This window comes from Pistacia vera, unplaced genomic scaffold (assembly GCF_008641045.1).
Source record: "Pistacia vera cultivar Batoury unplaced genomic scaffold, PisVer_v2 Contig660, whole genome shotgun sequence".
Lineage (NCBI taxonomy): Eukaryota > Viridiplantae > Streptophyta > Magnoliopsida > Sapindales > Anacardiaceae > Pistacia > Pistacia vera.
The window spans coordinates 69,884-84,670 of record NW_022196513.1 but is presented as its reverse complement, the minus strand read 5'-3'; the positions used below and the strand labels follow the sequence as shown (position 1 = coordinate 84,670).

Genomic DNA, 14,787 nt, shown 5'->3' with positions numbered 1-14,787 from the left:
CTGTTTTCAGTGCTTCACTTTCTCAGTATCCATCACCACTATTTTAGTTTCTGATAATCCATTACCAGGTTTAGTGCTTCACTTCCCAGTTTGCTTTACCACCATTTCACTTTCTAGTATCCAGTGGCAGCTTCAGTGCTTCACTTCTCACCGTGAACCTGCAAGTCCCTCTGTCACAAACCCACATCCTAACCCAACGTGAACCCACCACCGTCAACCCGCAAATGCCTCCATCACAAAACCCACCGCAAACCCACTTTAGATCCCTAACCGTGAACCCGAAAATAGATCTGTCACAAACAAACCCACCGTGACAGATCTGTCACACACAAACCCACCATGACCCGATTTGTCACACACAAACCCACCGTGACCCGATCTATCCAAAACGAACCCACCGTGATCCGATCCTTTGCAACCCAACCACCGTGACCCGATCTATTAAAAATGAACCCACCGTGACCCGATCCTTCGCAAACCCACACCCCCATCTGGATCAAACCCACCTCAGATGCTGTTTTACGTTTTTTATTTTTTTGGCAGGAATTGATTGTGAATGGGTTTTTGTTTGATTTGTGTAGAAGGGGATGATGTTTTGCGTTAATGGTGTGAATGGATTTTTGTTTGATCTGTGTAGAAGATGATGCTCTTTTGCGTTAATGGTGTGAATGGGTTTTTATTTGATCTGTGTAAAAGAGAATGCTTTTTGTGTTAATGGATACAGAGAATGTTTTTTGTTTGATCTGTGTAAAAGAGGATGCTCTTTTGCGTTAATGGTGTGAATGGGTTTTTGTTCGATCTGTGTAGAAGAGAATGCTTTTTGCGTTAAATGGATACAGAGAATGCTTTTTGCGTTAATGGATTGTTGAATGGGTTTTTGTTTTGTTTTATTTGGTTTTTGATTTATTTGGTATTTGGAATGAGTTTTGCTTTTATTTGCCATTTGGCACACGCATGTGAATGGGTTTAATTTGGCATTTGGCACATGATTGTAATTGATTGTTTATTTTGTTTGGCACGGAATGATTTTTTTTTTTTTCGTTTTTCTTTTTTTCGTTTTTGTTTTATTTGGCATAGGCATGAATCCTTTTCAATGCATTTTTTTTTTTTTTTTGTTATGGCATATTGTGTACTTCATAATTTTATCAGAATGTACAATATGGACAACCGTATCTTCGAACAAACCAATAATAATACGGGTAATGAGCAAGTAAATTGTGATCGTAAAAATTGGCCAGAATATGGCCGAAATGGAGTAGAACCGAGTCAACCGCAACAAGGTATTATAGACAACATGACGACTATAAGGGATAACATAACGAATGCACTGTGGGTGGCACAGTGAACCATGTCGTAGTTGTTAATGGAGTATACGTGTAATAATGATTGCAAGGGTCAATAATTAATACTTTTGTCATATATGTATTAATGTGGTGTTTTTAAACAGTTGGATTAATACTTAAAAATTAATATGACTTTTTGTTTTTTAATATATACGGGTGACAAAATTACCAATAAAATATTTAGTATTATTTAAATGTAATTTGATAAGTTATATATATATATAATACATTATTTTAACAAAATGCAACAAAATATTATATTAATAAATCATTTATAAAAAAATATATTAATAAAATATTTAACACAAATATCAAGGTTAAAATACTCTACCAAACACATATCCTGCAAATCCTATTCTCGTAATACTCTCATATCCAACTATCCAATACTATCCTCAAAATCTTATCTAGAATAATAAACCAAACGCACCCTAAAATCTTCTTAATAAGCTTAGAAAGTGAATAATTAAAATAAAATTAATTATTTGTAAAGGAGGACTGCAATAAATTTCTTCAAAGTTGTCTTTCATACTTGTAATGCCTAAAAAACATAGGGCTGGCGCAAGGCTCAGTCAGCATAAAAGATCAGAGTTTGGATAGGTTCATAGCCAGTTAGAAGCAGCCACGTTGCGTGGTGATCTGAGTAGCCCACTTATGTCAGTAAAGTGGGTGTGCGCTAGGCCAGCCAGAAGCTATAGTGATTCCAAGTGTCCAATCCCTGCACCAAATCGCGTAAATCACTCTGGAAGGTGGGCAATGTAACATAAAGAAGGATTTGCACGGATAATCCCACCAACTCACAGATTTAGTAATGATAACCTTAATCTATCCCACTATAAATAGGGAGCTCTTCTCTCATTTAGGGGATTGGATATTCTCTCTCTTAAAAATATATAGCATTCTCTTTTGTACAATCATTTGTAAGTCAGTCCGCTAATGCGACCTGACCTCTATCATTAATACAAAAATCAGTGGACATAGGATTCGCTTCCTTAGCATCCGAACTACTTTAAACACTGTTGTCCATTGCATTTACTCTCATTTTCATATTCACGTGTGTTCTATGGGCCTGCTCAGCATTTCACACGTGTGTTTAGTTGGTGTCAAAATTTCACATCAATAATACTGATAGATATGCATTGAGCTTGAAATTTGTAATGGAATTTGGTAGATCACCTTACCCTAAAATACTTTTCCAAAATATTCAAATAAAAATAAGATTATAATACCTGATTAATAATTAATAAAATTAAAATATAAATCTTAATCATATGTATTAATTAATATGAACACAAATGGATAGTTTGGCGGTTCACTTGAGATTCTTGGGTATATTAGTTAAGATATCTTGAATTTAAATCTCTACGACTATTAGTAAAGGATAGTTACTGAAAGGAATTATCCGATCGTTAATTTTAGGGCATTGAAAGATTAATTGATGTGTGCATAGGTTAAACCGAATACCCTGATAAAAAAAAAAAACAAAAATGGATAATTTAACTTCTAAAAAGATTATATTAATTTTTTAAAACAAATTCTATATTACAAGAAAAACAATAAACATCGTATCCTGTATAAATATGATTTTTTTACACTAGTTCTTGGCAAGAAAATAATATATAAATAAATATAGTATTTATATAATTTTGAACTCTATAACCATCTGCTCTGCATTATGTAGACCAAGAGAGAGCCAAACTTTTTCAGAAACTTATTGACTATGAACAATGGCTCCTGCCATCACAATAAATTTTCTAGCACAACAACTGTAACCCGTAAAATGTGCAAGACTTTATGCACAAATATTATTCTTCTAAGTGGTTATTGTCTTATTGAAGCACATATTAGAAGAGAGTGTTAATTTTTTCATTGCCCTCGCTTACTCACTCTTCTTTCTCCTTCTCCAAAACATGGTTTAATTTTTTTTTTCCTCTTTTTTTTTATTGAAAGTATTTGAGCTAGTTTGTGTTTACCTCAATTAATTCCTTGCGGTCTGAAGTTGACAATTGGATACATCTCCTCAGTGGCTAGCCTACACACACACACACACACACACACACATATATATATAGGTGTATTACTAAAAAAGTTTTGAGTTTGATCCACTTGGGTTACTAATAGGGGTGACCATTAAGGAAATTTACCCGATCATAAATTTTAAGGTCTCGGGAGATTAGTTAATGTATGTACAAATTGACACAAACACCCTTATCAACCAAAAACAATAATAATAAAGTAAACTCCTTCAAAGTTATGATTCTAATATGCATGAGTTGTCTTTCCAACTGGCTGATAATGGTTGGAAATTGTAATGGAATTCGGAACCATCAGCTTGCCCCAAAATACTTATCCAAAATATTCAAACGAAAATAAGATTAGTAATTAATAAAAATAAAATATAAATCTTAATCATATGTATTAATTAATATCAAGTATCAACACAAAGGATAATTTAACTTCTAAAAAGATATAATAAAATTTTTATTTAACAAATTCTATNAAAAAAAAAAAAAAAAGTTTGAGCCACACCTTGTACAGGAGTATTTATTTATCTCTGGTAACATAATCCAATTTAAGCTGGAGCTAAAAATGATTTCTTCTGTGAGATTTTGATACCAAATTAGATTTTCACAACACAAAGCTTGCCTTTCTGTATGTTTCTTCCATTCTAGTTTTGTTTTGCTTTCTGTTCTTGTTTCTGTTTATGGTTTTCCAGTTTTCTGTTTTTCTTTCTTGCTGACGTGGATTTGATTTGGATTTTGGGTTCGGATAGGCTATTTACATGTGTAATGACTGGGATACCCTTCTCGAATTTCTTTGTTATCATTTGGAGATGGGTGTTTTGGTCATTACGATTGTTACGTTAGGTGAAGACATTGATTGAACATGTTTGATTTGAGTTGGTGTGCCTATTATGGAAACATTATTACAAAGTTTTTTTTTTTTTTTACACAAAATATATAGTATATATGTTCATTGATTCTTAGGAGAACACCAATTTAAGAAATTTATTCTTTAAAATATAAATATTTTAAGATTCAGAAAATATATAGTAGTAGAAAATGATTTTTAAAATAAAAATATGAAAATACATTGGATATTAGTTTCTTATAATATCTTTTTTTAAATAAAAGAAAGAGTTAATAGTATAATTTAATTTAAATTTTAAAGAATAAATTTTGTACTTGTTTTACATTTTTCAAATGGGTTTACTTCATTTATCCATGTGATACCACTTAATATAAAAAGCATTTATTATTATTGAAAAGTATTATAAAATCTCTTATGATTGTAAAACTCTACTTGAAAACATCAATAACACCTTCAAAAATATAAAAATCCCCTTAAAAAAGCATTGAAAAAAAATCCCTAATATATGATGAGTACATAATACTTTCCAATAACATAATATATCTTCCATATTAAATAATCTCATAGTGGTAAGTTTTAAAGAAAAAATGTATCATTGATATTAAAGAAAATATTTAGGCACATCCTGGGTTGGTTAGGCAAGTTCATGTTCACCTCATTAATCAAAGAAAACGTAGGTAAGTTTGACATGGCTCTGATTTTAAGAATAATTGATTTAGCTAATATTTTATAATTTATAATTTTAAGTTTCTGATATTATTAGATAATATTTATTTTTCTTAAAACATCATCACCAACCGACCTTAGCTCAGTTGGTAGAGCGGAGGACTGTAGTGGGCTAACCTGATAGCAATCCTTAGGTCGCTGGTTCGAATCCGGCAGGTCGGACTTTTTTTCTTTTATTTAATTAGAATATTTTAGAAGTGTTTTTTTTCTAGAATTTCTAATTTTCTACACCTTTTAAGTCTTCGCTAGGAATCACTAGAAAGCACTTGAAACGCCTTTCTAAAAGGATTCTCAATTTCTCTACTATTTTTACATCTATTAAATCTTTCTTTCATTAATGTTTTATGGGAGATTCTATGTTTAATGTCCATCTAAAAAGTTTAAATATTAAAGCTGTCTTTTTCTTACACTACAATATATAAATATCATCCTTTTAAAAAAATAATAATAATAACAATAAACTGATGATTATTTAAAAAAAAAAAAAAATGTATCATAGTGAACAAATGAAGTATTCTAAAATATAGCATAATATAAGCGTCAGGAAGACTAACAAAACAAAATAAATATAGTTATCTATTGCTTAATGAGAAAATTACAATAATTAAATTACACGTGATACATTTTTTCATGTAAAACTAATAAATAATATTAGGAAATCATCGGAGTCGTTTTATCCATACGTTATCATTTGATGAGACTATTAACGCAACGTAATGTGTGTAACGCTAGAACTCAAATGATGATTTTGTTGATCTAAGTGATTATTTGAAATGGTATCAGAGTAACTTGGAATAGATTTCATCTCCAAATACGAGATATGAATCGGTAGGCAGATTGAGTTGGGTGAATGCTATCCCAAAACAAGAATTCTGAAGGCCTTCCACATGTTGGGGTTAATGGATTACATAGAAATGCTGCTTCCATACTCCACTTCCACAACACCCTCTCTTTGTTTCCACGAATCCTGTAAATTATGCAACAATTTCTATTACTGAAATCTTATGAGAGAAATGTTAACCGACAATCGTTAGTCTTCTCATATCATGTATCCGTTTTTCATAAAATATATATAATTATATTTATTTTAAACACACGGTGTGTGTTACATCCGTGATTGTCACTAACACTCCTCATCCTCAGTATGTAGGCATGGCAACGGGGCAGGGCCTGGGTCCCCATTCCCACTCCAAAAATCATCCCCCACCTCGTCCCTGTTATGGGGATGGTGGAGATTCCCCATCTCCGCCACATTAATTTGACATTAACATTAACATATATATATGGGGCGGAGCAGGGGGAGAGAAGGGCTCCTCTCGTCCCCTGGGATGGGGATTAAAATTGTCCCGTCCCCATTCCCTCACCCCATAAGGGGCAAGGAGGGGTGGCTCCTCGGGATTCAGAGAACCATTGTCATGCCTATCAATTTGATAACTGAAAGATAGTAACAAAGTTGAGAACTATTTAATTAATCGATTTATGAGCATAGCTTACCGTATTTTTTAGGATGATCAATCATGTCAATCAACGGCCGATAAATGTCTGCATAAATGATTTTGCATTTTGGAAGAAGTGATTGAAGTTGAGACAACACCTTAGCAAGTTTGTAATTGTAAGATTGAGCATCTGAATTCTGATCCTTCAAACAAATCCTAGCAAATGGGTTCTCAAATTTTGCAGTCATTTGTATGGGCAAGCAACCAATTGGAGGCAAACCAGCTATCACCATCTTACGCCCCCCAAGGTCATATAGTTCCTACAAGTTGGTAAATTGAGATCAAATTTTATATAAATACATAGTTCCGATCAATCCAAATACAATATAATCCATTTTTTACATTATACAAAAATATATAATGATACATAAAATATGACCCTAAGTTAAAACTAGAATCCCATCGAACCTTACAATATTTGAGAAGCGAGAAACAAACAATGAGCTATCTAATCCCGCAAACCTACTTTGTAGACTGAATCTTACAATTTTTTATAAGTGCGAAGCAAAAAATAGTTTTTTTATTATAGTTAACGTCTTTTTCTCACCCAAATAATGGCTTAATAACATTTTTCCGCTCACAGATTTTTAAAATACCACTTTACTATCCAAATTTATATTCCAGCGACGAACAGAAAGTAAACTCAGTTCAGGCTGTTGTAGCTTTTGAAGAGGGGAGACCGATGAGTCTTTTGGTAGTAGAAGGTTGGATTTTAGTGGTTGTGATTGATTAGAATTTGACTTGGGAAGAGCAGTTGTGCAAACTCTAATCGCTCAATTATTGACTATTGACGGGATCGACGGAAGTATGACGATTATTGATGATTGATGGGATTATTCGACGGAAGTAGGATTTAAGGGGTTTTGATGAGTGATGATTGAGAAAAAATAATGGTAGTAGAGTAGGGTCGCATCGATGTCAAAATCGAAAATAAAATATAAATTTAAGTGATAAAATGATATTTTAAAAGTTTATGAGTGATGAAGCCATTATTTAGGTCAGAAAAAGTCGCTTACTCCTTTTATTATGTCAATTACTCAGAACCGCAAATATCGTGGAAGAAAACCACAAATTTGACTTTTGAACTAATCCATGGGATAAATAGGACACGATTTTGGATCAACGAGCAAACGATATATTAAACAAAGGAAATTTATGAAAAGAAACCAGGAATTTATTTTTACCTTAACGAAGGACTGTAGCCTGTCCAACAAGAAATCTTGGTACCCACTAATATTGAACTCCAATTTTCTTGAGGGGACGTCATAAAAGTTAAAAATGAAGTCGTTAGTGCCTGCACTAATCACAATCAAAGCACTACCAATTATCTTCTTAACCTTTTCTTCATCACCACCAACAATCCCCTTAAGCCTCACTACATAATCTCTGAACATCTCAATCTGTTTAGAAACCGGGATGACTTTAGATACAGCAGTTGTCAAATCATCAAACCCTGATCCCCCTGAAGCAAAACAAACACCAGAGACGAGTTCTTCTCCTGACAAATTAGGATCCAGAAAAGGAGGAACAGTGTCTTTGATGCCTAGAAAATTGGCAAGAAAATCAGGTACAAGTTTCCCATCGGAAAATCTTCCTGTAGGAATTTTCCCAGGAAAATCTTGGCCATATGGGAGAAAATTTCCCTTGAACAAAGTTTGAATGTAGTTGTTGTTTCCAGTGTCCACAGTTGAATCACCAAAAACAAGGATTGTTGGTAACTTTTCTCTGGAGTTTGATGTGTTGATAATCATGTAGAGTACGAGAATGTGAAGTAAAATTATCATCACAAGAATATTGATGGAGGCCATTGTTGACTTACATTGAAAGTTTTTTAATGTATGATTATTTATATAGGAATATAATTTGCAGTACGATCATATTTCTGAAGATTAAGTAATGAAAAACTTGCACTGGATGTCAAGTTAATTCCCTGAGTGAAGAAAGATAAGATAGTTTTGGCTTTGAAGAAAGATAATTAAATGTGCATGAGATAGTATGCCTTCTTTTGGTGGACAGAATTGGGTTGTAAGTTCGGCTAATTGTGGGATACTGTTACTCTTGGTTGCCATATTTGATATTTGAATTTAGGGTGTGTTTGGTTAGAGGTAATATTGGATTACTGAGATAATGTCATATTATATTACTTGGCAATAATGTCTTTATATTTAAAAAAATTGCAGACCACCACCGCCACCCAACCACCATCACCGGAAGTCGTTGAAACGGCCATATCGGCAACTCCCGGAGATTTTCAGCGACTTCTGATTGCGTCAAGCAGCGGCCGATGGTGGTGGTTGGCGGCCGACAATGACTTAGGGTGGGTAAGGGTGATTTTGTTATAAATTAAAGTTTTATATAAGCTATGATGTTTTAACTAAATCTGAAATATTGGGGGTTAAAGGAAATTATTTAACAATTAATAATAAAAACAATATTATATTAATATTTTAAAATGAGGGCAATTTAGTAATTTATAAAACATACCCACCAATTTATTCCTTCTAACCAAATATATTAATATAATATACCCACTAATTTATTCTAACTAACCAAACATATTTCCTTAAAGATTCCCAATAATCTAATATTCCTTGAACCAAACACACCCTTAGAGTAAACGACTTTCTCATCCAAATAATGGTTTAATGACACTTTTCCACAAATAGACTTTTAAAATATCATTTTACTACTCAAATTTATATTATGTTTCCGATTTCGGCATCGTTGCGAAATGCGACCCCACACCACCACTATTCTCTTCCTCGATCGTCACTCACCAAAACCTCTAAAACCCTACTACCGCCGACCCCGCCAATCACCGGCAATCGAGCAATTAGGATTTGCACAACTATCTCTCCCAAGTCAAATTTCGATCAATCCCAACCATCAAAATCTAATATTCTATCACCAAAAGACTCATCAGCCTCTCTCTTTAAAAGGCCCAATAGCGTGGGTAAAATTTGCTCTTTGTTCATCGTTGGAATGTAAATTTGGATAATAAAGTGGTATTTTAAAAGTCTGTGGATAAAAAAGTGTAATTAAATCATTATTTGGGTGGGAAAAAAATCGTTAACTCTATTTATATAAAAATATGACGAGACTTTATAATACTTGATTGGTTCTGCCTACCTCAACTGCTTCTGCGGTTGCAGTAATTTATTTATGGAATTTAATGTAAACATTTTACTAATCTATACGGTTGTAGAAATAGTATATTTCATATTTTAGATGTCACAACTTTGTGTATATCATTCAGGAAACTTTTGCTTTCAATATAAAAGTGGTTGGCTTAGAGTAGACTCCTCAATTAAGAAAATAAATTATTACCTTGTTGATTCAATAATGTTATTTATTATAATTAAGGAGTTTTTTACTAAAAGAAAAAGAAAATCTGGCATGAGTAAGTTGGACCGATTAATTATCTTTGGATGGTTGAATGATTCGATAGTGATTCTTGGCTATATTTATCAAGAGATCCAAAGTTTAAGTCTTTCTTCGATTTTTTAATAAGGGTAGTCATTGGAACTCTCATCCGACCGATAATTCTAAGATTTCGAAAAATTAATTAAGATACGCGTAAACTGGTACGAACATCACCAATCATAAAAAAATAAGTAAAAGTTGGACCGATCCATATAACACTTCTAAGCCCAAGGCTAAATAACTCGAATATTTATCACCCGAAATCCTACCCGAGTTTATCATAAAAGAAAAAGAAAAAGGCACAACCGCCCAACCCTAATGGCCCTACCCGAAATCCAAACCCTCAGCTTCCCATTTCCCAATCCAAAACAAGCTCCGTTTTGGTTGCATTAGGGCATCTCCAACCCACGCCAAAATGACGCAAAAAACACCAAATTGGCGTGGGTTGGTACTCTAACCCACGCCAAACACAGTGCTGCGCCAAAATGGCGCAACACTGTAGCACAAATAAAAAAAAAAAATTTAATTTTGGTTTTTTTGTTTTAATTTTGTTAAGTTAATTTGAGTATTAAATTTTACACCAAAAATCACACCAAATTTAAGTATTTGTATTTAATTTAATTTGATTATTATTTATAATAATGATATAATTTAAAAAATGATGAAAAATTAAAAGTAGAACTTTATTCAATGCAAATATTAAACTACAATAACTCAAAATAAACATTAACACTAATTTAAAAATACTAAAATTAAAAGAAAATAAAACATAAACTAAAATAACAATTTAGTATTCCGGTAGATTAGTTTCGGATCCAGTAAGATCATCAAAATATTGAAAAGAACTTGAGTTATTTTGAGATCCTTGACTTTGTTGTTGAGCTATTTTTTGCATAATTCTTAATTGCTCATTTTGAAAAAACTCACGTAGGCTTGGATCAGTTATAGAATTCAAATCCTTGAATAAAATTTTATTATCTTCTCGATATTCTGCCAAAGCCAATTTTTTTATTTGGATTTCATAATTTTGTGCCCTAGCTTAATTTTATTAAATTAGTATAATTTTTAAAATAATTATTATTTAATAAAAATATCATTCCCAATATTTAATTAATATATACAAAAATAACGAGTGAAATAGATTAATTGTTGATTATTACAATAAAAGAAAAAAAATATTCTAAGGAATATTCTTTTTGGTGTAATATTTGGTGTTGTGGATTAGAGATGGAATAGTATTTTGTACCAAAATTTACACTAATTTAGTACAATTTTGTACTAAATTGGTGCAATGGATTGGAGATGGTCTTAGATAACCACATGCCGACTTAATATGACATCCAGGTAAACAAGCTGATTCAACATATACGTACACATACTACCACGTGTCACACAAAACTCTCATGCTCTACACGTGGCCGACTAGCCCCTACACCTGGCCACCCTCTCTCTACTTTACCATAACACCCTTTCCCTTCTGCAATCTTTTAAGGACAAAAGAGGAATTACACAGCCGGAAAATGCAACTTAAACGGGCCCTTTCAGTCCCTTCGTTCAGTAAACAGAGCGAAGAACAAACGCAATACCCAGAAGAAGATGACACCGGCACAATTACGAGCTGTAACATGCGCCGTGAGTGTTACAATACTAACCTACGCACTCACATTCTCTTCAGCTTCACCTCTTCACGTTGATGACGCCTCACTAAACCCTACAATACTCCAAGTCACAGACGATTCCAGTTCCATCCTCTCCAGAAACGCTCTTCTGGGTACTGCTACAGAGCAGAATTTCAAGTCATTCATCCAAAAATATGGGAAAAGCTACTCTACGAGGGAGGAGTACGTGCACCGCTTGGGGGTTTTCGCGAAGAACGTGATGAAGGCGGCTGAGCATCAGCTGCTTGATCCCACGGCGGTGCATGGCGTGACGCCTTTCTCCGATCTGTCTGAGGAGGAGTTTGAGAGGTTTTACACTGGGATGAGAGGTGGACCGGCGGTGATGAACGGTGCAGATGACGTGAAGGGTGGGATAATGATGGAAAATTTGGAGGTGGATGATTTGCCTAAGAGTTTTGATTGGAGAGAAAAGGGAGCTGTTACTGAGGTCAAGATGCAGGTATATATTAATTAATCCATCCTCCAAAATGCTAATTTTATTATATTTTCTTTTTACTGTTGAAGTTTCTGAGTTAACTTTATTATATAGATGAAAAAAATTGCTTACGGATGAGCAGCAGCTTTGTGTTCATGGTTCTAATTTTGTTATTAAATAGTAACATTTCTGTTGTTTAGTGATGGTGAAGTTTGAAATTTCGATGCAGGGTACATGTGGATCATGCTGGGCTTTTAGCACTACAGGAGTTGAAGGAGCCAACTTTATCGCAACCGGGAAGCTTCTGAATCTTAGTGAGCAGCAGCTTGTCGATTGCGACCACATGGTTAGGTCCTACAGGATCTTTTCCCATATCAGAAAAGATACATTCAAGATTTGCACCATAAGAACAAATATATATGTAAAATCCTTGCATAGGGATAAAAGCTTAATTTTCTGAATATGGTTTTGGTACTTCTTAAAGATCCAATTAATTACTTTTTTGGTGATTTATAATTCATTGGTTAAGTAATTTTGCAGTGTGATGCAAAGCAACAGAGTGAATGTGACAGTGGTTGCTATGGAGGCCTTATGACAAATGCCTACAAATATTTGATCGATGCCGGAGGACTACAGGAAGAAAGTTCATACCCTTATACTGGAAAAAATGGTGAATGCAAGTTTAATTCAGATAAAGTAGCTGTTAGAGTTATAAATTTTACCAATATTCCCATCGACGAGAACCAAATCGCTGCACATTTAGTTCATCATGGCCCTCTAGCAAGTGAGTTTTTCTTTTCATTATCAACTTTCTCAGTAAAAATATGAACCTTGTGTATTGTTCATTTCAAATTGTAATCCAAGAATATGAAAGTCAAATGTTGAATTAAATTAGAAACTCAGAGTTTATGATTAAAATTTCCATTTAGGCCTAGTGAAATTTGCTTAATTAATGTTACTACTGTGGAAACATCGATAATGGTGAAAATCTTAAGTGCAGTTGGGTTGAATGCTTTGTTCATGCAAACTTACATTGGGGGTGTCTCGTGTCCGCTCATCTGTGGCAAGCGATGGATCAACCACGGCGTTCTCCTTGTCGGATATGGAGCCCATGGGTTCTCCATTCTAAGACTTGGCAATCAGCCATACTGGATCATCAAGAATTCATGGGGAAAGCACTGGGGAGAAAATGGGTACTACCGGCTTTGCCGAGGCCACGGTATGTGTGGAATGAACACCATGGTTTCTGCAGTAGTCACTCAAATCTCCTAAATGTAGTCGTTTTATAATGTTGTTCTATTTCAAATGATAATACAGGTATCAATATAGACATGCATCTTATATATTATTGCATTAAGTTTTGAAATAGTGTTGTAATTCTCAAATTCTCATAAAATAATTATTTTTTGGGTTATTTTTTTTATTATATATATATATATATATATATATATTCTAATTAAGCTTTAAATAAAAAGAGAAAAATGATGTACAAAAAGCTTATAAAAAACGGTCAGCTTATCACAGGTCAAACCTCTAGGATAAGATAAAAACAATAAAGACAAAAGAGTTACTCAAAACACTATCTCTCAGTTCATATCGTATCATAGGACAAGCTTTGAGTTAGAACGAAAATAAGCCTTGGGTTAGAACGAAAACAAGAGCTTATACAAAACCATCTCTAAAACATACACAAAACAACTCTCACCAAAACAAAGCTGACCAACAAAAACTCAGGACTCTTATTACTAATGGTTCTTTTCATCTTCCAAGGATCCATAGCTCTATCATTTACAATTAACTTAATCATAGTAATGATTGAAGTTGTATCCTTGTGCTCCCCACAAAACACTTTATATTGTTTCTTTCCCTCCAAATCCAATAGACCGAAGCACCCAAACCCAACTTCCCTAAGACATGCTTGAAGTTATTCTCTTTCAATTAAGGGACAAGTCCTTGATATAGTCACTTCAAGACCCTTTCCAATAACCCATAGAGTTTAAATTAAAAACCCGACACATAAGAAGAAAAGATGGTCCACTAATTCACGGGCCGAATATCAGAAACTCATGAAATAATGATTAAATCAAGAGCCCAACAGCAAATGGACTTAGAAAAAAAGATGGTCCACATATTGACGGGCCCGAATAGCAAAAACTCATGAAATAATGTTGTTGGTCAATTAAAGTTAAGTGGGTGGATTCTCAAATGCAACATAAATAATTGGTTCAAATATTCACATAGAGTTTAAAGATCAAACCTAAAGGATTAATGGTTAACCGTAATTGGTTTGTGGATGTAAAAGTAATAAGCAGTAGGTATTCCAATATCTTTTTTTTTTTTTAATCCTTTTCTTGCCCCTCACTCTTTCTAATATTATTGGACTCTTGAGAGTCAACATAGTCAAATGAAAGTATAATAATAAGTTAATTAAATGATTAAGATTGAATTATAAATAAATTGATGTTTATCGTACAGTGATTAAGGGAGTTAATTACTCTCCCAAAGTCTTTCTTTCTAACCACTAACTAAAGTTGTACCGACTCCTCCGGACTTGCCTTGCTTCCCAACAAAGCAACCTTGCCTTAATAAATCAAACAGGACCCACTTGCAACAATAATAATAAAACGTTGACCAGTAGAGTGTGAGGTTGAAGAAGAGAGTGGTAGGATTATGTAACTCTCAAGTGGGTCTCTTTCTGAGTTTAACGGTTACGAAAGCTAGGGCCCATGTCTCCTATCTTACAACATTACCTATTTCTATCCATTACTTTAGATTTTCCCACCTTATTTTTCTACCCAACACCATTTTGATGTTTGTGGAAACTTTACTCCAGT

General features: G+C 33.6%; 2 protein-coding genes and 1 non-coding gene across 3 annotated transcripts; 2 read left to right on the top strand and 1 right to left on the bottom strand.

Moving 5' to 3' along the window:
• Positions 1-5,011: 5,011 nt before the first annotated feature.
• Positions 5,012-5,102, top strand: TRNAY-GUA. Its single transcript is given in 2 exon segments — positions 5,012-5,048; positions 5,067-5,102. It is a non-coding gene; the product is annotated as a tRNA-Tyr (tRNA).
• Positions 5,103-5,741: 639 nt separating this feature from the next.
• Positions 5,742-8,244, bottom strand: LOC116112303 (GDSL esterase/lipase At2g30310-like). The gene is given in 4 exon segments (XM_031398462.1): positions 5,742-5,869; positions 5,872-5,907; positions 6,435-6,696; positions 7,621-8,244. Coding segments are annotated over 4 exon segments (1,050 nt in total).
• A 3,185-nt stretch (positions 8,245-11,429) lies between these two features.
• LOC116112383 (probable cysteine protease RD19D) lies at positions 11,430-13,301 on the top strand. The gene is made up of 4 exons (XM_031398528.1): positions 11,430-11,977; positions 12,183-12,299; positions 12,494-12,737; positions 12,954-13,301. The coding sequence occupies exons 1-4, from the start codon at positions 11,456-11,458 to the stop codon at positions 13,223-13,225; spliced, it is 1,155 nt and encodes a 384-aa protein (XP_031254388.1). The 5' UTR covers positions 11,430-11,455; the 3' UTR covers positions 13,226-13,301.
• The last annotated feature ends 1,486 nt before the right edge of the window (positions 13,302-14,787 follow it).

Coding starts and splice junctions, on each gene's coding strand:
- LOC116112383 (XM_031398528.1), top strand. CDS start 11,456: ATGACACCGGCACAATTACGAGCTGTAACATGCGCCGTGAGTGTTACA. Junction 12,300..12,493: donor TTGTCGATTGCGACCACATG/GTTAGGTCCTAC, acceptor GTAATTTTGCAG/TGTGATGCAAAGCAACAGAG. Junction 12,738..12,953: donor TCATCATGGCCCTCTAGCAA/GTGAGTTTTTCT, acceptor TCTTAAGTGCAG/TTGGGTTGAATGCTTTGTTC.